Source organism: Aspergillus nomiae, assembly GCF_001204775.2.
Source record: "Aspergillus nomiae NRRL 13137 chromosome Unknown contig00482, whole genome shotgun sequence".
NCBI classification, from domain to species: Eukaryota; Fungi; Ascomycota; class Eurotiomycetes; order Eurotiales; family Aspergillaceae; genus Aspergillus; species Aspergillus nomiae.
The window spans coordinates 1-23,575 of NW_015378537.1; the positions used below are offsets into that span (position 1 = coordinate 1).

The window sequence follows — 23,575 nt, forward strand, 5'->3', positions numbered from 1 at the left end:
AAAAAAAATTCAATGTCTAAGTTTCCAAATTACCTCTATAACTTGAGGCTTCACTCGCTCTCGAACATATATCTGGCGAACCCTGTCTGTCTCTGCGATTGCTTCTTTCAATCGGAAGGAGACCTTGCCCTCGTCCTTGCTACGCAACGGGCCCAAACTATACTCGAATGGATCCGGGCCCTTGTATTTACTGTTATCCCAGGTCTGCTCCATAGAAACCGAATCCTGCAAGGGTAACGAGTATTTGACCACGGAAAACCCATTTATCAGATACCAATCGTCGGACAACCGCCAACGTCGAAGCAAACAGGCTTCACCGCAGATGGCAGCCACCTTGCTGAGAGCAACCATGTCGGCATGGAACCAGGATTTCCAGTGATGCAAAGAGAGCGGTAATGGTCGGCCTGACTCGTAGAACCCGGACGCATCGCCACGAAGGTCTAACTGATGGAGGCCATGTTCCCACTTGAGTTTCACTGTAGTTTGGCTGTAAATACACCGTGCGATCATTCGATCACCGGCGCCCTTATAGTCATAGCAATTACGGAAAACAGCATTGAGTTGTTGAACAAGGGGAATGGAGAGAAATATCCCGGCACCGCCGTACGCCATATGGCTCCCAAAATACATCTGTGCGATATCCTCGGTGAGCGCCCCTATATACTGCGGCTGCGTCGGATCGTACGTCGACAACCGTTGCACGAGGTTCTCCATTGAAGGAAAGAAAGTATCATCGTCGATTAAGACAATCCACTTGGTGAGCTCATCCTTGCGCTCAAAGAGGGTCCGGAGCAAGGAAAAGTACCGATCCAGCAAATCATCTGAGTTTTGGATAACGGTGAGGCGAATATCTAGCTCCTTTGCCCGTTTTTCGGACTGCTTCACCGAGCCTTCATCATCAACCACAGCTACAATGTGTGCATTTGTTCCTCCTGCCCAGTGTGCGAAAGCATCCAGAGAATCATACAATCTCTCTGTAGACGTCGCGACGCCAAATATCATGTGTGATGCATTAGGGCGTGGAGCCATCACGGGAGCATATATTGTCACCGATGTAGTACAGCTCTCTTCTGGCAGTAGCTCTGAGTGATTCTCTGTATCCAGTTGGACCGTCTGGTACGTGGGAATTGGTACATCGAGTGTATCCGAAAAACCAGTGAAGTTCTTGGTTCGCACAACAGATATCTCCAATCTAGCATATTCCGCCGAGGAATTGGAGGCGTACGTTCTCAGCAGGTCAAGATCCACATGGCAAACACTGCTGTTACTGGAAGATGGAGGAGACGGAGCATTGGGGATAGGACTAATATCGATATTGCTATGTCGCGAATAGAGAAGGAATACTGCAGATATGAGTAGAAGTGAAGTGGCGGCAGCTATCACGGCAGTGGATCGGCGCCATTGAAGCAAAGGGTGATAGCGCGCCTGCATCGCGACCCGAACATAGCTAATATCTCATCAATTGTTGTTCTATACGGTTGAACCCAAATCGGACCATTTATTGTGAAGGGCGAAATATAAGAAAAAGAAAAAGAAAGGCGGGAGGCTTCAATTTCAGGCCCGCTAGGGGGAAGGAGTCAAGAAAGTGAAAAGAAAAAGAGAAAAACGTAAAGAAAATAGACGATGAGATCCTTGTTTCAGACAAGGAGAAAGGGCTGCCGCCCAGAGTTGCGGCTGAGCACTCCCGAAGATCCCAATCTGAATGGCATTAGTGACGGCCGCTCGTACCGTAGAAGTCCCGCGGTAGGTGAGTTACTAGTAATCCAACCAACTTCTCAATTGTCCTGGTTGTCATAACCACGTTGGGTGTTTCGCGGAATATATATAGTATCCCCTTCATGAGGAGATCTTTCCAAATATCAAAATATAGCTTTTCGTGTGTTCAAATATATGTCTTGCACCCACAAACGCATAATGCAGTAAGAAAAACATTTATAGACAATGCGGTAATCTACCAGAATGGTAGATCAGTTATTGCACGCGGAACTACTAGTTAATTCTCAAAACATGACTTATCACATCAATTCGTCTCCCTCTGGAACATCATTGCTTCATTCAACATTTTATCGCTGTCCCTCAATACCCCTATGCTTTCTAGTGTCTTGATGATGCTATGCGACGCTTAAATCATCATTTCTGGAACAAGCAACAAAGAGAGCGCAAATCTGGCCTATAAAAAGCCGCTCTACAGGGTGTTGACTAGCCTGCGCTCTTTCCTGAGAGCCCGAAGCTTTTCGCGTGCCTCCTCGAGAGGAATCATGACACCTTGCTTCTGGGTGGCAGGGTCGTCACGGTTGCGGATGTTGACAGTGCGAGCCTCCTTCTCTTGAGCACCAACGACTGTTTCACTTAGTTAGTACAGCACAATACCAGACTAGACATATGCTCAGCGGGACCGTAACATACCGAAAATGAAGTTGTACTGGGCCAGCTGTCCAGTACGAATCTTCTTCTGCATAGTATTTCCGCTAATGTCAATGTCGACATTCAGCTTATCACCGCGCAGAATAGTCTGCAGCTCTTCCACGTAGTCGTTTACGGCAGGCATGACAGGAACAATCAGGATCTGGCGGGGGCTGATCCAGAAAGGCCACTTGCCGCCGAAGTGCTCAGTCAAGATTCCCAGGAATCGCTCAAAGCTACCGATGATAGCTCTGTGGATGACAACTGGACGAGCACGACCAGGGCCAGGCTCGTTAGACTTGGTCTCGCCCTCGGCAGACTCGGCAGCCGCTTGGCTCTTGTCGGCCTTCTCATGGCTCATGTACTCAAGCTTGAAGTTGATGGGGGCCTGGTAATCAAGCTGGATGGTGGCACACTGGAACTCTCGCTTGAGGGCATCAGCGATAGTGATGTCGATCTTAGGTCCATAGAAGGCGCCATCACCCTCATCGATGGCCCAGTCATCGCCCTTGAACTTAGTCATGGCCGCCTTAAGCTGGTCTTCGGCATAATTCCAAGTTTCAAGCTCTCCAAGGTACTTCTCTGGACGAGTGGAAAGCTTCAACTTGAAAGTGAAACCGAAAAGCCCATAGATGGACTGAAGGAAGTCGAATAGCCCCTCGATTTCGAGGTAATCTTTGTAACGTTAGTGAGATGAAGGGAAGAAAGGAGATCCCAAGGGAATTTACCTGATCCTGAGTACAGAAGATATGGGTATCATCTTGCTGGAACTTCCGGACACGGGTGAGTCCACTTAGTGCACCAGAGGCCTCATTTCTGTGCAGAACACCAAAGTCTGCAATACGCAACGGGAGTTCTCTGTAGCTTCTCTCGCGATGACCGAAAAGGATGAAATGTCCGGGGCAGTTCATAGGCTTAAGAGCCCACTCTCTCTTCTCAACGTCAACCTTAAACATGTCATCCTTGTAGTGGGCCCAATGTCCAGAAGTCTTCCAGACGCTAACATCGTACATGTTAGGCGTCTGGACTTCCTGGTAGCCACGCTTACGATACTCCGACCGCAAGAGGGTCTGGAGAGCATTGAAAATCTTGGTACCGTTGGGGAGCAAGAAGGGACATCCTGGGGAGGCTTCGTCAAAGAAAAAGAGCTCTTGTTCCTTGCCGATCTTCACATGGTTGCGCTTCTCCGCTTCCTCCAGGAACTTCAGATGTTCTTGCATTTGCTTTTTGTCGGGGAAGGCAACACCACGGATACGCTGCAGAGAGTCGTTGCTTTGGTCACCAAGGAAGTAAGCAGAGGAGTTCTGAGAAGCAATTAGCTTGGCGAATTTATATTATGACTTCTTAGTCACCTACCTGCATGATCTTGAAGGTCTTAATCTTGCCAGTGCTTTGAATGTGGGGTCCCCTGCAAAGGTCGACCAATGTACCACATCTATAAACAGTGCTCTTTTCTCCGGTCACCAGTTTGTCGATATAATGCAGCTTGTACTTGCTGTACGCGAACATCTTTTTCAGGTTCTCTTTCGTAACTTCTAATCTGTCAAAGCTCTGCTTCTCCTTGAAGACACGGTTTGCGTGCTTGTCCAAGGCGGGCCAATCGGTCTCTCTTACAACACGGCTATAGTATTGTCAGTAACCAGTCCAGCTAAGCCTGTTTCTTTCCGGGACGCACTTCTCGGGCATGGCCATATCATAGAAGAAACCCTGTGGGGTGGGAGGTCCATGAGATAGCAGACATCCATATTCACACTCGCAAGCCTCGCCCAGGCAGTGAGCACTCGAGTGCCAGAAGACTTCCCGTCCTTCGGGATCCTCGAATCGCACATAAGAGACCGTGCAGTCACCCTCCAAAGGTCGGCTCAAGTCCCAGAGTTCGTTATCGACCTTTGCAAGCACAATAGTGGCACTCAGTTCCTTGGGCACATTCTTGAGAAGTTGGGCGGGGGTAGTTTCCCAGGCTTTGGCGGGGACCTGTTCCTTGTTGCCGTTGCCAGGTGCCAAGGTGACAGTGATTTCGGGGTGAGGCTTGTTCTTGGTCTCCTCGAGATATTGCTGCCAAAGCTCCTCGAAGAAGTTGTTGCGCTCAATAATGAAGTCGGGTAACGAACCGGCACCTGATACGATTGACTGATTAGGAGGGGCATTCATGATATTTGGCGGGGCTAATAATGATTTACCTTCAGCGCCCGGGGCGGACCTGACGGGCAATTCCTTCGAACCTTCAGAAGCCATGGCTGTATTACGCAACGACAAAGGAACGATCAGGAAAAAAAAGTACGGGGAGGAGGGGTAGGCCAGCGACGATGACTCTTTTGCAGCATATCGGAATGAATCTTTAGCCCAACCAGCAGTGAGGGACGGAAGGCGGTGAGCCACGTGACTGAAAACTGCCCTGGAGGCTAGCGACACTTTACCGTTTCGAGCTTCCCACCATTTGAAAACTTCTCCGGGTTCCGTCCGTTCTTACAGGTCAATCTCAACAACCAAGTCAATATGTCTTTTAGAGGAGGAGGTCGCGGTGGCTTTGCCACTGGTGCCAATCGCGGAGGTTCCTTCGGTGGCCGTGGTGGTGAGTAACTCCAATTTTCGGAGCTGGTGGTTGAGATGAGCGAGGACTAACGAAAATTTCGTCGGACAGGCCGCGGAGGCTTCCAGCAGCCAATGGGACCACCAGCACAAGTTCTGGGTATAGAATACTGATGCGATCCTCATATCATTGCAGTTTACTGATTTTCTTTAGAGATGGGATCTTTCATGCATGCCTGTGAGGGCGAGATGGTCTGCGAGTCGATCAACCCGAAGATTCCTTATTTCAATGCCCCTATCTACCTGGAGAACAAAGTACGAGTCACCGAAGACGTACGCTTGGGAATTAAATGAGGACTAACACGTTACTTCAGACTCCTATCGGAAAGGTTGACGAAGTTCTTGGCCCTATCAACCAGGTCTACTTCACCATCAAGCCTCAGGAAGGAATTGTCGCAACTTCTTTCAAGCCTGGTGACAAGGTCTACATCGGTGGGGATAAGCTCCTGCCATTGGAGAAGTATGGATTACTCCTCTACGTGTACGTTGCGAACAGGGCTGACTTGATGATCATAGGTTTCTTCCTAAGCCTAAGCCGCCACCGGGTAGGATCCCATCTACGACCGAACATATGTTGCGCATATTACTGACAACCATTCAGGTGCTGCTAAGCCTAAGAGAGCTGGAGGTGCTACCAGGGGTGGTCCTCGCGGTGGTAGAGGAGGCCCTCGTGGTGGAGCGAGAGGTGGACGCGGCGGATTTGGCGCCCCTAGAGGCGGAGGCGGCTTCCGCGGTGGAGCGAGAGGAGGTGGAGGCTTCCGTGGTGGAAGCGGTGGCTTCTCCAGGGGAGGCGGCAGAGGAGGACCTCGTGGTGGAGGTTTCCGACGTTAGACAGTCTCCGTCTTGCTTAGCACTGTCTTATTACGGCGTTATGGGAAAACGGGAGCTTTTGCAGGAACTTTTTGTGTCAATTTTTCTGTGCATCCTAGGTGGCTTGCCTCTTCGCAAAGGCTGTAGACTAATTCAGCCATTAAATGAATGTTATTATACCAATGAAGTACCTGCCAAAATGACATGTGCTTACTCGTAGTTCCGTACCAAGAGGTAGTAGTGATTCGGGCTTTTGTCCCGATCGCCTTTTCAGATGTGGCTAGTGTCTGTGGCGCAGCCCTACACCGCCTGGCAATGACGTCTGGAACACATGCCGAGCCGTAGAATCTGTGCGGCCTTGTCAACATCCTTTCAACTGCATCCGCTAGCAGATCCCTCACCTTTCCACAACTTTCCCACCGCTGTCGACATAATTCAAAGTCTCACAATTTCTATTATTGTACTTAAACTGCGCGTTCTCCCTTATTGTTAGACTTCGAATTGAGCATGTCTCGTAGATCATCGGCCATGCCGTCGAATACATCTACGAATAGCGGTGTCCCGCCTGCCGGTGACGGAGGTAAGCTCTGATCATTGCTAGCCCGATCAAGGATATGGAAACTTAGGTTTATCAGGTCAGGAAAAGCAGAAGATGCTTTTGTCGGCGGAAACAGGGCACTTCAGCTTGGTCAGGTCAGTCTTTATCTTGGCGACACCTCTAATAAATCTATCCGCTGACTGAACATTCTTACGTCAGGGCTTTGCATCTTGCAGATCTAGTAACTGAGCTTAACGGTAATATATTGGATTTTCCCATGCTGTATGCTTGCCAAGCTTTGCTAATTATGCTTCATAGGATTTTGTGGAGGCAAGCCTACTCTCTGATATTCGCGATTAAACGCCAGCCTAAACTGACTTTCACGAACAGTTATGTCCGTCCTCTCGTCTATGCGTTACTGTCTAGGAGACCCTCATGAATATGGTGCCATCTGGTCTGCGCTTGGATTTATGCCTTTCGGACTTTTCTTTGATTTCATGGATGGAAAGATTGCAAGGTGGAGGAACAAGTCATCGCTCATGGGACAAGAGCTCGATTCATTGGCAGATCTGGTACGCTGGTCTGCAATGTTGATTTGACAAAATACTTACGGTCGCTTCTAGATTTCTTTTGGTATGGCACCGGCCGCGGCAGCCTTCGCTCTTGGAGTCCGCACAAATGTCGACCACCTCCTCCTAGCCTTCTTCGTCCTTTGTGGCCTGACACGGCTAGCCCGGTTCAACGTGACGGTTGCCGTACTTCCCAAGGACAAGACTGGAAAGTCTAAGTATTTCGAGGGCACGCCAATTCCCACCACACTGTCCATTGCTGCGCTCATGGGTTACTGGGTTTCTCAGGGATGGATTCAAGAAGATCTCCCACTAGGCGTTATTGCGCAGGGCACAGCCCTTGAATTCCACCCTGTGGCATTGTTGTTCGTCCTGCATGGCTGTCTGATGGTCAGCAAGTCTATACATATTCCCAAACCCTGAACACCAAAAGCTTTGCACAGACAAGTGGAAAGACATTCCTGTACTGGAATCTTTACTTGATAGAAAAGTGTTGATGAGACTTAAGCATATATATGTAACTAAGCTAGAACGAAAGCGGGCACGAAGCATTTCCAGAAGATAATGCTGTTTGACGAAGAAAATTTGGACTCCGAAAAGCTGCGGATAGTATTACTCTGGTCTGGCTCTTTTATGTTTGCTAGGCTGATTTGCGTAAATCCAGTCCCCCATCCACTGCTTGGGAAAGTAGGCATAATGTACTGAATGAATGCACCTGAACACAGCATAATGCATGTAACAAATGAACTGGTTCACATATAATAGAGCTCCCTGCATACGACGACAAAATATCTGGAACTACACATTGTCTAAACACGCGTACAGTGGCTTTTCTGGAAGCGTAAGCATGGGTGTATAGCAAAAGGGTTGGGGGAAGCCTATATCGGAAATGTATGACGTCCATTTCGAATATAGGAATGGTTTCATTCTCTTTAAAACAAGGGACGTGCCATACGCTGCCCTTGAGTCACAGAGCGATACCGGATCCGCTATTACCACCATTCGCCCAAAATAGTAGCGATTGCAATAGTTACTGTAGGCCATCCATGAAAGTATTTCTCAATGACTATTGCCGACATCACGCATCACACATCCGAAGACTCGTGCTGATAAAAAAAGGTGAGCCAGATGGATACAAGTGGATCAACCATCGATAGTTATTCCTGTGTCCCATGTATCCTCGTGTGCGTGTCCACTTCCCAAGAAAATCCCATGTCTCACATGCTTGTGGACGGATGAAAACTTTTCCTCTATAAGAAATCGTTGCCAGTTGCCGGTGAGTTGATCCACAGGAACCTCAAATTGCCACTCACTTTTTTCTGGTAATAAATACAGAGTACTGGGCAACAATACAAAGAAGTCGCCCGGGTGAGGCTAGTGGTACAGAGTGTTACCTGTGATGGATAATTATGGAAATGTTGACAGGCGCCCGTGGGGCACTGACACATTCTAGACCTCTCGAGGCGTTTGTTTCACCCTGACCGAAAAATGCCCATGAGCCAAGAAAGGAAGGAGAGTTTCGTCCAGGTTATTCTTAGTACTTGCGAACTTGGTTGCGAGCTCAATGGTACCTTTCAACAGAGGGTGTTGATGTTATTCTATTACTGGTGAGGTTTCTTCCTTCGGTTTGTGTTGGTTTTCAGTGGAGAAGCTGTATTCTGGTCTTGTTCCTGAGTTGTTCTCATTGATTTATTCGTGCCGAGGAAGGGCAACTCGGATATCTCTGTTGTGAATCCAGTTCTCCGAGTAGGGCAGTGATTGATCGATGCAGTGGGTTAGACGTGTCCTTCGCCACTCTTTGGGAAAATAGTTGAACCGAAGCCCAATTGGATACTACTGAAGATGATGATTGTGCATGCTTTTCAATCGAAAACTCCTCACTCATGCCAATGTGGAGCACGGCAATAGTACTCGTCACCTCTGCTTGCGATGTTAGCGCCTTGCGCTGCAGGTATGGCTTGTTGCGTCGAAATTTGCACTAAGTCCGTTCGTCTTCTCCATACGCTGGTGATATGAAACTAGAATAAGCTTAAATTCCATTTCACAAGCGACGCCTCCTGCCTAAGCTACCCGAAAGTAAGCAGGAACACTGCCTACGTGTCGCATGCTGATATGGAGTTGTTAGATGCATGCAGACCATCATCGGAATGTCCGTCGGAAAGCAACATGAAATTCCCGATCGCCCTGAAAGGGATAACATGTTGACGAGTACGATATTCGTCAGCTGGAGACTTGAGGATGCTTTGCTCTTTTAAGCGCTGTATTGTCAAAATTTTCTCGTTTTTCAAATCATAGATGGTAGGCGATTGCATCTGCGCCTGCTAAACGCCCTCTACGGCTTATTCACGAGTCACAATGCCGCAGCTTGCTGTTTTTGCTCATCGATCTGTTGATCTCCATCGTATTTGGATCGCATCTGTCATTTGACATGTATATTCCTCGAGTGCCCTGTACATTGATTATGGAACCATTTCTGCGTAATCAGGGTACAACGAACCCTAGTACTCCGTACCTCCGGTTTCTTTGCGGGTTTCGGAGGATCCGCATAAACACCCAGGGTCAGGATCCCAGGTCCACTCCGGGAGTGTCCGCTTGAACCCAAGGAACGGTTCCGTGTCTCTCATTTCGTTTCACCCAAATAATGAAGAGTTTTCTCATGACGGTGAGGACTTGGTGGGCGCGCAAATACATACTGCCCTAAATCAATACTCTGGCAATTATTTCTGTGGCGCCTTACTTTTAAGGAATACCTCTTACGGCCATAGTCGGAGAGCACCGTAGGACATGTCCTTCGTAAGAGTTGTATTTCACCTGACCAACTCTGTTGGTGACAAGATCTGCATGGGTCTGCATATGACGCAGCCCTTTATTGGTACTGACCAAACACGGCTCCAAGGCTCCATAAACGACGAACCGTTCCCTTGTAATTGGCTCGTGGCCGCACATCAGGATCAAAAAAGTCTACAGTGTTAGCTGACTTGGATTAAAAAATGGTACGTGGTGATGTGCAAATTTGGCGGTTATATATTTCGCTTGCCACGCCTCGGGCGTAGAATCTCGTGGAGTAAGCTTTTACGGAATGCCACATTTTTGGACCCTGTCCAGAGTAGTCTGTACCAAAGAAGATCAGAAGCGCACGACCTTGCGTTCGAGCAATGGTGCAGAATAGCCAGCCAGCCAGCTGTTGATTTCCCGCGTTTTCTTCCTTTAGAAAAGGTCCGGGTGTTCCGTTCGCTGCTTATGGGGTTACTATTCCCGCTAGCCAAGATATGGAGCAAGGAGCTGTGCACTGACGCGGCAAGCCTTCACTGGTGAAGGAAAACGGTGTCTATCGCAATTGACCAAGCCCGTTTATTCACAGTAGGTGTATTGTATTTTCAGAGTATAGGACATCCAACTCTTCTGGTGTGGCTGATGGATATTCAGGGCGACGTAGTTGTAATATTATTCGGCCTTGGCTTGTTTATGTTGGGACGCCACAGTCGCAAGTGAATATGAGATTGATTCATCCTCCCTGAAACAAAAGCGGACAGGATATTGGACGTAACTGTGAATGGTCAACTGAACTTTCTAGCATCTGTTTGTTCAAATGAGGTCGATATCGCCCAAGTTCATACTGGCCATATTCTCGTCACACCTTTTGTTCCAATGTCATTTGATCCATAGAAGAAAAGAACCTATGGAGTAACCATGACTGTCTATCATCCCCTCTTTTCATTAATGCAGCGCGCCACAAATAATCACACCAGACCCATGGCCTTCCCTATACAGGTATAGCGCATGCCGATACTCCATTTTTCCTGCCCGTTCGTGGATACGGAAGGGGAAAAGGATCGTTGTGCCCCTGGATTTCTGATTAGCCCATCCATTCATGGCACCGCTTATCTAATCCGCGGTCGCGCCCTGATTGAAGCAGTGTAGCTTTGGTACTAACGCGGGACGGACTTGGAAAAATTACCGACCTGCATATCCAGGGTCACCCTCCGTTTGGAAACGACCCCTAAAACAACTTACGGTACGCACCACCCATGGATATATCCCGTTCCATTTATTTGGAAAGCTGTTTGTGATTTTGATGTAGGCTATGATGATTCGACTTTAACGGCCCTTTTATTGCTAGGGGTACACATCGTAAGAACCCTAATCTAAGGTTAGAAAGGTAGTAAATGCTGCGTGTATTCTACTTCAGGTGCGTCGCTTAATCGGTAAATCAGGAAGGTACGAATCAATACGAAGGAGTTTCTTCCGTTTCTCCCTGTAACCCTGCCCCGTCAAGTCATTCGTTCAATCTCAGCAGACCCCTACTTACCCTAGTACTCCTAGTATCCTTCCTGTCCCTTCCCTTCCCCTTCTCTTTCCTTCCGTTCCTTCCTCCTTTCGGACAAAAGACACTCGTTTTCTCTTCTTGTTATTCACTCGGAGGGGCTGTTGCTTTCTTTAAAATTACTTCTCTTTCGATTTTCTATCGTTTCCTCCCTTGTTTAAGTGCAAACATATTGACGATTACATCAATATATTTCCCCCCCTCGAAAATCTCCGAGTCAGCCTTCGTTCGCGTCCGTACCAATTTGCTGGGTGATCCGACCGACCTTCTAAGTTTCCTGTTCAGGACGTTCATTAAACTCCTCTCGGCAGAAAGGGGCGCTTGAAACGTCCGGTCCTCAGAATCTTCCCCGCCTAAGAACCGCCCTTGACAAACAACCCAACATTCTTTCCCGTCGCCATCGCATTAACCTACCCTCGTCAACTATCCTGTCGTCACCGGCCCTGGATTAGCTGCGCCTGTTGTCGACTGTATCACGGTTCATAAAGTCGAATTCTTTACGCGAACCTGACCCCTACAGGTCACCGCGGCCATTTTGACGCCTTTTCGGGAAGTTGACTGGGAAATAGGATCTCAATCTACCACAGTGGTCTAAAAGGGTTACGCCGGTCGTCCCTCTTTCCTTCGCTCAACTACTAGCACAACAACCATACTGTCTGGAGCAGGTGTCCAGATACTGATACCCCTTGCAATTGTTTCCTGACACTTCTACATCTACAACTACAACATGAAATCATTCACGCTCAAGTCGGCTCTTGCAGCCTCCACCCTTCTGATTGCAGCCAACTTGCCAGCAGTGATCGCACAGACACAAGTCGACAAGGGATGCTATAGTGATTCGACGCCGTTGAAGGATCAGGGTCCTTATACGTACCAAAGTAACGGATATTGCCAGAAGCTATGCTTGAAGGATAACTATGCTGTTTTTGCCTTGTCGAAGGGCACAAACTGTCTTTGCGGTAACCAATTACCAGCAACATCGGCTAAGACAAGTGACGGCGACTGCAATGTCAAATGTGCTGGATGGCCTGATGTTATGTGTATGTGCTTTCCGACTCACTCCCCTGCTCTTGAGTACTGACTTTTCATTCAAAAGGCGGTGGTAATAATGCGTTTTCCGTCTATCTCACTGGTATCGAAGATAATGTGGATAATTACTCATCCTCGTCTTCCTCCTCCTCGAGCTCTTCCTCTAGCACCGAGAGTGGAGCCTCGACAACGACCAATGGAGGGACTGTCGTTACTACTACTGGTGGACAAACAGTGATCAAGACGGCGGATAGCGAAAAGACAACGCAGGGTGCCGAGCAAAAGGAGAAGAAGTCTGGATCGAATACTGCTGCCATCGCCGCTGGCGTCGTCGTGGGAGTTGTTGGTTTCTGTGCTTTGGTGGGGGCTATCTTCTTTCTATGGCGGTTTAAGAACCGTTCCAACATGCCCGAACAGTATCGAAACAACAACATTGACAGCTTTGGCGCCAAACCCATGTCCCAAAGCTCCATGTCTGATTCTAGGTTCGACGGTGACTTCATGGCAAAGCGGCGTCAGAGCAATGGCAGCATCGATGATGATCAAGACTTTTCCCGTCGAATTTTGCAGGTGAGTATCATTTGCCCTGGATCGCATGCTACTATACAGTGCAATTACTGACCGTAATCTAGGTGACCAATCCCGATCGCCGCTACTAAATTCAGGAACTCTGAACCTCCCAAATGGACCATGTCCCTTGTGAATCATCGAACAACAGCCTTGGCTACTAGTCCTACTCGTTATCCTGATATACATAAATTAGTTTGCGATTTTTACGCTTGAGCTTTATACATTCCTTCGATTTCATTCCTGATTTCCCCTCTACCGCGATCTATTTGGCGACCTTGCGATATCCTGAGGCATATTCTGTAGATAAGTTATGACGTTTTACTGTCTACTTTTGTTTGCAACATGTTGTTCGAGTCTAGAACCGCAACGCATCCCTACTTCCATAATCCCGCAACGCCCCGTGACGCGCTCGGGAAGTCAAGAACGATATCACCATCGCAGGCCGCGAAGCAAAATGCTCTCTCTGCTTGGAAGGAATCGGCCCGGACTTGGCCTTATGAATGTGTGAACGGCCACAAGATACCCGGGAGGGTCAGAAGCTTCGTTCTGGACTTAGACTGCGGTATGTCGACCAGAGAAGTTGTATTTTTGAAAAGGCGTTCTGCGGTGAAGTATTTTTGAGTTCTCCCTTGTGAACACAGTTGTGTTCCTTCATACCTTTCTGTTCTTGCGCTGGGGCTATCCTGCCTTGGTTACTTTCTTTTCCTTTGATTTCTTATTATCTGTGATTTACTGAACTTCCCTTGGCCATCATCTCCCTAATGTTGTTGGTATGCTTGGGGAACTGTAAGTAAGATGATGGCTGAGCCTGTAGTTAATGCGAAGAATGAATGGATACCACTCTTGTTTGATCTCGACTCACCTGCCATATGAACTTGAACGCTATCATCCCGTTCAGGAAGCGAAGATTTGTTTCACATCATAATTTTGGCGAGATCCTACCATCTCTCTCTCTTTCTCTCTTTCTCTCTCCCTCTCTCCCTCCCTCTCTCTATAGTCTACAAATCCTCCATACGACTGTGCACTTACTATTTACATTTGTCCCAGAGGAAATTGTCTCTATATTCATTGATCTGGGACACCCTTGCCTCCCTACTTTCAACGTCCAGAAGGAGCGCCCAACATCACACATCAGACGATTGACTGCCGGACTATCGAATCCAGCCAAGCTCTCTTTCTCTACAACACACCGACCACTCCCTACTAGTTGGTGTCTGAGGGCCAAGACAACAAATAACCGCCATCCTTAGGTATTATGTGTTTTCCCGATGTCAACGCTGGTCCACACGCGCAACCAAAGCGCATCTTCATCTAGCGGTTTAGCAGCCCACTAGAATCTGTGAGCGTATCCCACTATGGCAGGCCGCGTACTGTACCACCTTCATCCTCTGTTCCTAAAAACCTCCACATAAGCTATTCCATAAGGGGTGTCGTTCCTACTAATCGTTTTAATATGGCTAATTCGACCACCATCTCTTCTCTCTTGCAGTCTATAGAACCTGGTGTATACTGCGGAGATATATACTTATGAATATCGGGCCTATACAAACCACTACCGCATGTTGACACCCCTCTATCCATCGTTATGAACACACCAATCATTAGACTACGGATGATACTTTTTCTTGAGTATATTCTCTCGCCCATCTTCCAGACTCGAATAGCCTCGTCAATGATACATAGTCCTATAGTGACAAAACTCGCACACCAAGCCGCTTCCTGAACCGTAATTCCAACGCAACTAAACCGGCCCTCTCCATAGTCTTAGCTCGCTAGGTCTTGTAATTAAAGAAACTATCATCCGTTGCCGGATCTCACTGAATTGGGGCTATGGCGATTGGATCGTCCTTCGAGATAGATTGCATGCAATTCCTGTTTTCCTGTTGTTTTCATCATCCGGGAAATGATTATGGCAGCAGTTCTCTTTAACCCGATGGAACTAGTCTCAAGCAAGTGACCTGGTGTGCAGGCGTGACACAAGCCCTCCATGAAGTTATTCATCTACATACAAATCTAGGATAGCACCGAGGGTGTGGTGGTGAGGCTGTTTTAACCACCAGCCTTGCCATTCGCCACGCCCAATGCGATTTACCGGAAATAAAGCTCTTTCGTGTTTATTAGCCTGTTACCTCCGGTGATATGATAGAATAGAAGTAATGTTTCGGAATCCAGAATGGGGTTCCGTCGAATAAGTCGTTTGAAGACGGGATCCCTTGGCTATGGGAGGTTCAGGGTGATGGTGTTTATCTAATCTGGGTACATACATATATATACATAAATATGTATATACATGACGTTTCTCTGTTTATATGGACTTGTGGTTGTTTTGTGGACATATATAACCATGGCTAGTTGTGTGTTTGCATCACTGGATCTTTGTTCGATTGGGAATTTTTTTATATCTTCGATATGTTTATTTACCCTATAGATGTAGTCCTGGGTTCCATGTGGATTGTTTTATCCCAATTAGTCTGCTCTTTTTGCTCTTGGAACTACTAATGTATGTCCTACGCTCTATTGTGATGGGGCAATAGTATGTGTCTATATATATATATATAGATATATTTCTGTCTGGAAACACAGTATGTGCGAGCGTTTTCAATTTTGGGAAGTCGGTTGACTTTACTACATACAATCACCATTTCTTGATTTCTTGAAGTCTCCCAGAACACCCTAAGCCAATTTGTATGAGTTTGTCTTGATAAAGACATCGACTTTATACCGATATATTCTGAAAAGAAGCTTCCATCGGTTTTCTTTTCTTCATTCGCTCGGATTCTCTGCAGTATGTATGTATGTATGTGCATACTTCGCCGCATCTACGATAGCCCCAGTTTCTCTCGAGTCTCGATAGATCATCACACATACACACCACCAAACCAGCTAATGACGAAAACACAGCAGGTCAGCTTGACAAACAAGACCCAGCCCCCCATCGTTGAGTCGACAAACACCCGACCTCAACATCGAGGCAGTGGCCGGATATCCGGATGAAGATCACGATAAATATAGAATACAGCGTTCACGCGAACTGTAGAGAACTAAAAAGTAAGACGCAGGTAGTCGAAAGGCTATGTCTCGCCTAGGAGAAAGTCGTTGCTGCAGGAGTATGACAAAAGAAAAAAAAACAAAGAAGAAAAATAGAAGATGCTGACATGACGGAGCTGGGATGCATTTCTGCACGGTGATGCCCCACGCCAAACAGGAAGCCATGCAGAAGGGAAGTCGTTTCAAAATTGCATGGAGATAAATATAGATACAGCCCCTCACCTGAAACCAACAGTCTGAAGAACGAACGCAGCTTACATGCATAAGGGTACCTGTTTCAAGAGCACATACTGCCAGTAAGACTGCACGGTGAGATCTTAAAAGTGGTGGTTGAGCCGGTGACTGGGACGGGGATTAAACGGAGGAGGGGGGGGGGGGGGGGACAATGGCCCTAAGGCAGGCTCAGGCTAAAAATACCGAGACGTCAGAATGCGCCTAGTCCTGGGCCACGAGGCACAACGTGGCAAGGATCAATAAAGAACCCGCATGGTTGGTTCGTGAGGAGAATCTCACGGCACCCCCGAATCCAGTAAGTGGAGGGGTCTATCAGTGCCAGGATTATGGATAATCTTGGGTTGTTGTTGGCTGCCGCAGACTCCGCGGGGATTGCCTTGGGAACTTTCTGAAACCTAACTTGGCATGTACTATACAGAACTATACATATGTGGTAAGTAGTATGCATGGTATCTACAAGGATGTTGCACATGGCTCTCGTTACTCCTCCATTCTCCATGACGTCAGTGGCATATACTGCGCGCATATACGCCCGGAATGGTCTAGAGTGTCAAAGTGAGGTTGCATTCCATATTCGAGATAGTTGTCTATCAAGGTGGCGTTTTATTTCACACGTGTTGAGTAGTGGATATGAAGATCATCCTAGCCATGGATGCAACACCCTGCACGTTTTGGCCCAGGCAAGGCAATAGGCGCCAATATCAGAGTGCCATTGGTTTAGGTAATTTGAGCAGGATGACAGAGAGGCAAATCCCAGCCATCCATGGAGAGTCTTACGGATACAACAAATAATAGACATGGGTTGTTATGCATAGTATGGGCCAATCGCCTATCGGACAGGATGTTGGTTGAGTGATAGAAGCTTCCATGTGTTGGGTCTACCCGTGCCAAACCTAAGGCAGGAAGTGGCTGATTAATGGAACAGACACGCTTGCTTATTTCCGGATGTATGCTGCGAATTAGCGGTCTTCTGTCCTCAGGCTGCATAATATCGCTGCCTGTATTTCAAATAGTGTAATACTCGGGATTTGATGGTCTGCCATATCCCTCCCTCCCCCCAAGATGATATCTCCCCAGTCGACCGGCTCCAGATACTTGGTGATTCCGAGTCAGGGGGTTGCGAATGGATCCAATATCCGATATATCCAGTGACTCAGGAAAACATAGACTGAAGAGGAAAAAGAAAAAAGAAAAAGAAAAGAGAAATTGCACTAGAATAACCCGGTACCGACCAAATGGTGCGTGATCGCCGTGAAATGGTAACAGAGGCTCTTGCACACGTGTGGTCGGATGGAACATTCCAATGGACCTGGCATCCGCAAGGATCAGGTTTTGGCAGATATACAATAACGGTGGCCGGCGAATGAGACTGGCGGCCGTAAATTAATCATGACTTGTCAGCCAATTAGTTTGGTGAACGGCGTCTCGCCCAAGCCAATGTGGGAGGTCTGCATGCATGGACTAACTGCATGTTCCAGCGGGGATCTGAATCCTTCCAGCGTTATCTGTCGTTATTTTCTTGATTCTGTCAAGTGGGACCGGCTGAAGAAATTAATTTCCATTTATTTGGTCATACTAGTACCGGAAGAGCTGACGATGTAGCATTTCTCTTCATCTAAGGGGAAGCCCCCAGACGAACGTGCCGTATCAGGATCGATATTACTTATTAGGTGGTATTATGATCAACCGAGGGGACCAACCACCGGACGAAGAAGTGAGATAGTTATGCATTGACGACCCGGTAGATGTCAAGGGTGACAAACACGCCTGTGGTAGCCGGTCCTGATCCTCGACGATGGTACTAGTCAGTCAGATCATGCCACATCTCGAGGAAGGCCACGTTTTGTCCCCTCCTTTACCCCCTAGCTCAGCGCATGGCACCCTGGTCTAAGGCTGACTGGAAGGGCCCCGTGCTGCAGCTACAGCAGTAGCGTGCAGGATACTGAGGCATCCAAGGCATTGCGTAAGGCATACATAAGCCGAAAAATTTGATCCTAGTATTCTCTTCTTAGCACTGATTTGCTATCTTCAATCAGCACCTCTCTCGAAAGAGTATCAATGTACAATCCAAATACTGCGGGCTTAATTCCGGACTTCGCCGTACTCAACGAACTCGTAACTCCATACGGTATACACGTCGGACTTAACAGAGACGTACCCAGTACACCCCAGTCCAGCCCAGTGTCTCAGTGTTTAAAATTAATCTGCCCCGCCAGCGAGATCGACCAGTTCCGTGTGCCAGTTCGGCCGATCGTTTGCCCCAGCAGGATTCTCTGGGCGATGAAGCGAGGAACATGTTGTCCGGCGCTACGATATTAGCGGAAGTTGCCAATTGCACGGAGTTAGGGTAGGCCGGCCCAAAGCGAGGGAAAACGTACAGCGAGCGTTCTGGACCAATGGTTCTCCGAGAGTCTCGCTAACGTGCTCCACGAGGGTGTCTTTAGATAGAGCCTCAATACCATACGTACAATACTCACTCGACTGCAACGACACATGGATCTGGGATGTTTCCTGTAGCCAAAGGCTTGAAGATGCTTACACTATCAAGATACACATGGCATGAAGGGACACAGCTACGAAGCATCGTCGATCCCAGTCCGCAGGCGAAGATGTAGCCTGGATTGATACCTGGAAGGCTGAAGGAGCCTCGGGATCATCACCGGTTGGCCAATATTTCTATCATCCTGGCTTCGGCAATACTCGTCAAGAATCCTTCCGGCGCATTCCTCCCAATTATCGTCCATTTCAGTAGAGGACCCTTGTCCTATATCTGAAAACCTGGGAATTGATATGGCCATTTAGTCTCTGAAGTGTACGATGAAAGATCGTCAAAACACTTTACTAGAACAGGCAATTCGTGACACTACCTATTCTAGCTAGAGGGGGAGAAGATGTCACTGGATATCAAGTGTGAGTGGGACCAATCTAGGTTGAAGCGAGCCATGGAAGAAGCGAAAGAAGATCATATCACAAGAGGAGCTAGTTGAGTACGGTAGGAGCCGCCCGTAGATATTCCGTTGGGCATTCCGAACCACGGATTTCTTGAAATGGGTTAGCAATAAACTATGGAACCTGGAAAAGCGAGGCACCTTCTGATCCGACAGACCAATCCGCGACGCAGTCAGTGGACGTCTATGCCCGATCAGGTTATGCACAAACGCCCCACTCGACAGAAGAACCATCCACTTATTTTATTTATTGGTTTATTGATTATTATTATTATTATTATTATTATTAATTCAACCCATAGCGGAGTCAGTAGGGTATCATTTCTCTCATAACTTGAAACCGGTGGATCCTCACCTCTCCAGGTATTTGCAGATAGCTCTTCATTGGTACGGGCTGGAGGTTGCGTATCCCGCGGTCGACTATCATGCCAAAGTACCACTTCGCCGGACTTCTGGCTCAAAGCTTTGTCCAAGTGGCCAACAAACTAGGTAATTGCCTTCAAAACATAACTCGATTTCCTTCCTGCCAGTCTCCATACATGGGGTGATATTGCGACCGTGATATGAGGCTCTGGTCAGTCACTTTTGAGCTTTTTTTCCTGTGACCCGCGTCGCAGGATTTTCCTCACTTGGACTGGCTCCTTATCCTTTTCCTTTTCCTCTTTCCTCTCGCGGGAAATGCTTCGCTCACGCATTATGGTTCGCTGATAAATTCCGATGATTAGTTAACCACCGAAGATCACTGACTAACATTTTACATAATCCTTCACAGCCTCAGGCAAGGCTGACTGACTCACGGGAACTGCACTTCGATTTGAGCAGGAATTTCTTCATGCATCGATTTCTATTTTTACACGATCTCGAACCTTATCTACTCTGACTACCAGGCTGAGCACTGCACAATGATCACAGTGCTACTCTGGAGTAAGCAGTACCAACCTGAACTGGTATCCTCTGTGATTGGATCAGGCAAGAAACGGGCTGTTTCTTTGTAACTGAGTGGGCCGCATGATGGTTACCCAAAAGAGTATGCAATTTGAAGTCAAGGCCGTCGGGTCGGAGATAGGGTCAACGCCCCCCATGACGTTGATCAAGAAATGCAGTGACGAGAACATCAAGGGATTATCACCGAGCCGAAATCACCTGTCAATCAAATGCCAATGATTAGCGCATATGGTCGAGACCTGTCGGGTCCGAGTCCGGAGACGTACTCCATCTCTCCGGAACTATTGGTTTACGGCAAAGACTAAGTGTCACGTTACTGTTTAACCTACCCGACGTAGTAAACCTACCCAGGAAGAACCTGGAGCTATGGACTTGAACTTTGAGGGTTGGAACGCACGGCCGACCCGGGCCAGGTTCTGGCTCCGGCGGTGGATCCTGCCATCACGGACTCTAGTTCCCTGCCGCAATTCCGATCTAAAAGGCTAGTACGGACTGCTCCCGAGAATTTCGAAGTTGTGTTCGCTTGTATGTGCTCCATATAGGGGTAGGATCGAGGGCACAACTCAGCAGATGTCAGTGGACTTGAAACGACATCAAGTGATGTCGATAATAATGCCCCTAAGTGCACCGGACATATTCTGTACATGCACTTCCTCATGCCAAAGCAGATGAGCGCATCCCGGTCGGCTTAGCATTCAGGGGCTTGTCCAATCACCGCCCCCAGCGGGTGTTGGCTTAGCTAGTCTACTACAGGTTAGTGCTTAATATCGGCACCCCACTCGGTGGAGATCAATCAGCACATGACTTTCAAGATGCATAAATACGGTCTATTACCAAGTTGACGAGCACTTGTTGCTTGGTACAAGCATCATGGGGACCGCATACATCCTGTTTCCCGAGCTCGTGATGTGATTGGGCAATAACATCCGTGTATGAGAGTGGTCGTTCTGGAATCCCAACTCTGTTGAGCATGGCATTCCAAAACCGCAAGGTTTCTTACTGCAGTAGCGTGATGTTACTACCCCCCTTACGCGGAAGGATCATCAACGCTGTGATGGGCCCCTTCCACGTGATTGTTCTCGAACCAATGCAGGCTGCATGATGTTCCCATGGCATCCCGAGTGCTGGGTACTCGTGCTACATCGCAGTGGTACTGGGGGCTATCGGGGGCAGGTAATGCCAGTACTAACAGCTAACCTATTACTAGTAGTGTCAGAGTAGTGTGCATAAGCCGTCCCTTCCGGGAGCGCCCATTGGACGCATCCGCCAAGCATTCCCTGGATGGGTTAGGTTCTAGCATACCTTCAGATCCAACACGCTTCGGTAGACACCTCAGGTGTTTTATGCCTCTGAGTTCTACGCATTGTCTGGGCTAGAGCCACCCCCTCCCCCCTTCTTAGAAAAAAAAAAAATACTACGCAAATACAATGGGCAATCTCTATTGCTATGCTAGTAGGTTAATTCATTCACGACCGGGAATCTCGAGCCAGGGGAACCAAATGCTCCAGGTTGTAAGCATTTAGCTGTCCGTCACCATCTTTCGGCGTTCAGAAGACTTATGGAAAAGCATAGAAGCCCGCTTACTATGGAAGTTGGTACGCATACATTACTCTGCGTCGCGCAGAATTCTGATATATTTCCACCAACCTTGGCTCCCGGAAGCTGCTCCGTCTGCGCAGAAGATTCTCTCGTTTACAGCATATCCCTTTAGAAGCTGATAGGAGCTGTACACAAAAAAAGTACATTAAATTTGGAAACAGAAAGTAGTTGACCACCGGATTGTGGTTGTCAACCCATGGGGTACCCGCTCGCCTGGAGCTTGAGATTCCCCAGAATTACTCGGTACACATTTTTTCTTCCCCGACACCTCCCTAGTCTTCCCCACCTTGACCCATGTTCCGATTGTGTCATCTGGCTAACCGGAAGGGGACCTTCATTTGAAAGGCGTATATTAAAAGGGAAACCTACTTATATGATCTATCCCTCTTTGGTTCGCCGAGATTACCGTCTGCCAGGCAATGATCAACTAGATTGATGAAACAAGCTAAAGCACACGTTGTTGGGACGGACCAGGGGACAGCTTAGTCGGACATACTGCGGAAATATGGCCGATACTGACCCACAGGGCTGGGTCAAACCAAAATTTTCTTTGTTGCATTGTGGACGAGGAGCTTGAGAGTTTGAATTTTGGGTCTCCTCTTCCGTGATTTTCAGTGCTCCAGAACATGACCCCGCGGGATCAGGGTGCCTTCGGGATGAATGACCCCCCAGGCGGAATATCCGATGAGTTTATCGGCAAGGCCGATACTCACATTACTTTGTGGGAAGTGATTGGCCGGTAAGAGTAAGGTGCTTATCGGGCGCTTCCCGATGCTGCTAATTCCTCTCGACAACGTTGGCACACGTGGTTTTCCCTGGATATGCTTCCATTCCAACGGGAGGGATGTATGCCGTGTCAGCAGATGCCAATCAGCAACCATGAATCATTTCCGTGAAACTCGGATAATGTGGATTCTGTGCAAGGAGACCGACGGGTTGGATAGGAAATCAATCCCCTTGGCAGGCAGACTCCCAAGCATGGGGAAGAAGCCTTGGAACTGACCACACGATCGACGGTTGCTTTCAAGCTGAGGGAAGGGCAAGGGGAACCGCCTTCCTTGCATTTACGACAAGTGCGCGACTAGACTCCACCGGGTAATAGACCAGTGATCAGAATGTGACCATCAAACACACACATACTCCGTACACATGAGATGAATCTGCCCTACTAACAAAAGTAAATTTAAGGAGCCGACACTCAGATCGATCGTAGTTGCTATGACACTGGCCAGGCGACGGGAGTGGAGACCTAAGCATTCGACGGACGCACCTGTCGGACCGCGTAAATGGTTTCCGACCAAGGAGACTAAGGCTCAAAGGAGAGAATGAACACCTTTTGGCTATCTTGGAGTTTTCTTGACCCCCTGGGCAAGTGGGGCACACACACCGTTGGAGGGGCTTTGCTTTGCACGCTCTCGCTGGCGAGGGTTTACCATGACAAATTCCATTCGTCCAAAAGTCTATCAGCATTCCAATGGGCAATGCTTACCCATACAGAATACACAATGCTGATTTATCCGAGGGGGATGTAGTTATTAATAGCTTTTAGGTTATGTATTTCATTTCTTAAGATTTATGTTTCTTCGGCGGTGCTATGGCGATTATTGCAACAATTCAAGGTTGATTTCTTCTTTTTCCTTTTCCGGCTATGATGCAGATTGGGTCGCGACTCGCGATATGCGACTCTTTTTCTTCTGCAAGCTGGGTCTCAAGGCCAGCCAGCTGTTCGGTGTCAAAATTCAATTTGACCGACGGATGGGTTTCCACATTACAGACTACGGGAGTGGTTCTGGATCTTGGCTGGTTGTGGTGGGTCGTTGATATTTAGGAGGTCAAGTGCATCTCTAGAGAGTGGACCTTGTTGAGGCTTTAAACCTGAGATTCCACTTGTAGTTTGGAAGTTGTAGTAAATTACCTTATGGCATGGTGGAGAGTGTGGGAAAAAGCAAAAAGAAACTAAAAAAACAAA

The 23,575-nt window shown here is 47.9% G+C and overlaps 5 protein-coding genes across 5 annotated transcripts; 3 read left to right on the forward strand and 2 right to left on the reverse strand.

Annotated features, from left to right (window-relative positions):
- Nucleotides 1-9: 9 nt before the first annotated feature.
- ANOM_010877 (glycosyltransferase family 31 protein) lies at nt 10-1,431 on the reverse strand (the record flags this gene model as incomplete). Its single annotated transcript, XM_015556133.1, has 1 exon — nt 10-1,431. The coding sequence occupies one exon, from the start codon at nt 1,429-1,431 to the stop codon at nt 10-12; it is 1,422 nt and encodes a 473-aa protein (XP_015402109.1).
- A 643-nt stretch (nt 1,432-2,074) lies between these two features.
- Nucleotides 2,075-4,638, reverse strand: ANOM_010878 (threonine--tRNA ligase THS1; the record flags this gene model as incomplete). The annotated part of the gene is made up of 5 exons (XM_015556134.1): nt 2,075-2,340; nt 2,407-3,078; nt 3,146-3,707; nt 3,760-4,024; nt 4,079-4,638. The coding sequence occupies 5 exons, from the start codon at nt 4,636-4,638 to the stop codon at nt 2,186-2,188; spliced, it is 2,214 nt and encodes a 737-aa protein (XP_015402111.1). The 3' UTR covers nt 2,075-2,185.
- A 219-nt stretch (nt 4,639-4,857) lies between these two features.
- On the forward strand, nt 4,858-7,332 carry ANOM_010879 (uncharacterized protein; the record flags this gene model as incomplete). The annotated part of the gene is made up of 10 exons (XM_015556135.1): nt 4,858-4,975; nt 5,045-5,092; nt 5,147-5,247; nt 5,307-5,537; nt 5,594-5,921; nt 6,296-6,382; nt 6,438-6,495; nt 6,560-6,597; nt 6,731-6,912; nt 6,964-7,332. The coding sequence occupies exons 1-10, from the start codon at nt 4,900-4,902 to the stop codon at nt 7,330-7,332; spliced, it is 1,518 nt and encodes a 505-aa protein (XP_015402110.1). The 5' UTR covers nt 4,858-4,899.
- Nucleotides 7,333-11,415: 4,083 nt separating this feature from the next.
- ANOM_010880 (WSC domain-containing protein) lies at nt 11,416-13,681 on the forward strand. The gene is made up of 3 exons (XM_015556136.1): nt 11,416-12,273; nt 12,330-12,832; nt 12,895-13,681. The coding sequence occupies exons 1-3, from the start codon at nt 11,961-11,963 to the stop codon at nt 12,919-12,921; spliced, it is 843 nt and encodes a 280-aa protein (XP_015402112.1). The 5' UTR covers nt 11,416-11,960; the 3' UTR covers nt 12,922-13,681.
- An 8,551-nt stretch (nt 13,682-22,232) lies between these two features.
- Nucleotides 22,233-22,935, forward strand: ANOM_010881 (uncharacterized protein; the record flags this gene model as incomplete). Its single annotated transcript, XM_015556137.1, has 2 exons — nt 22,233-22,345; nt 22,809-22,935. The coding sequence occupies 2 exons, from the start codon at nt 22,233-22,235 to the stop codon at nt 22,933-22,935; spliced, it is 240 nt and encodes a 79-aa protein (XP_015402113.1).
- Between the last annotated feature and the right edge of the window lie 640 nt (nt 22,936-23,575).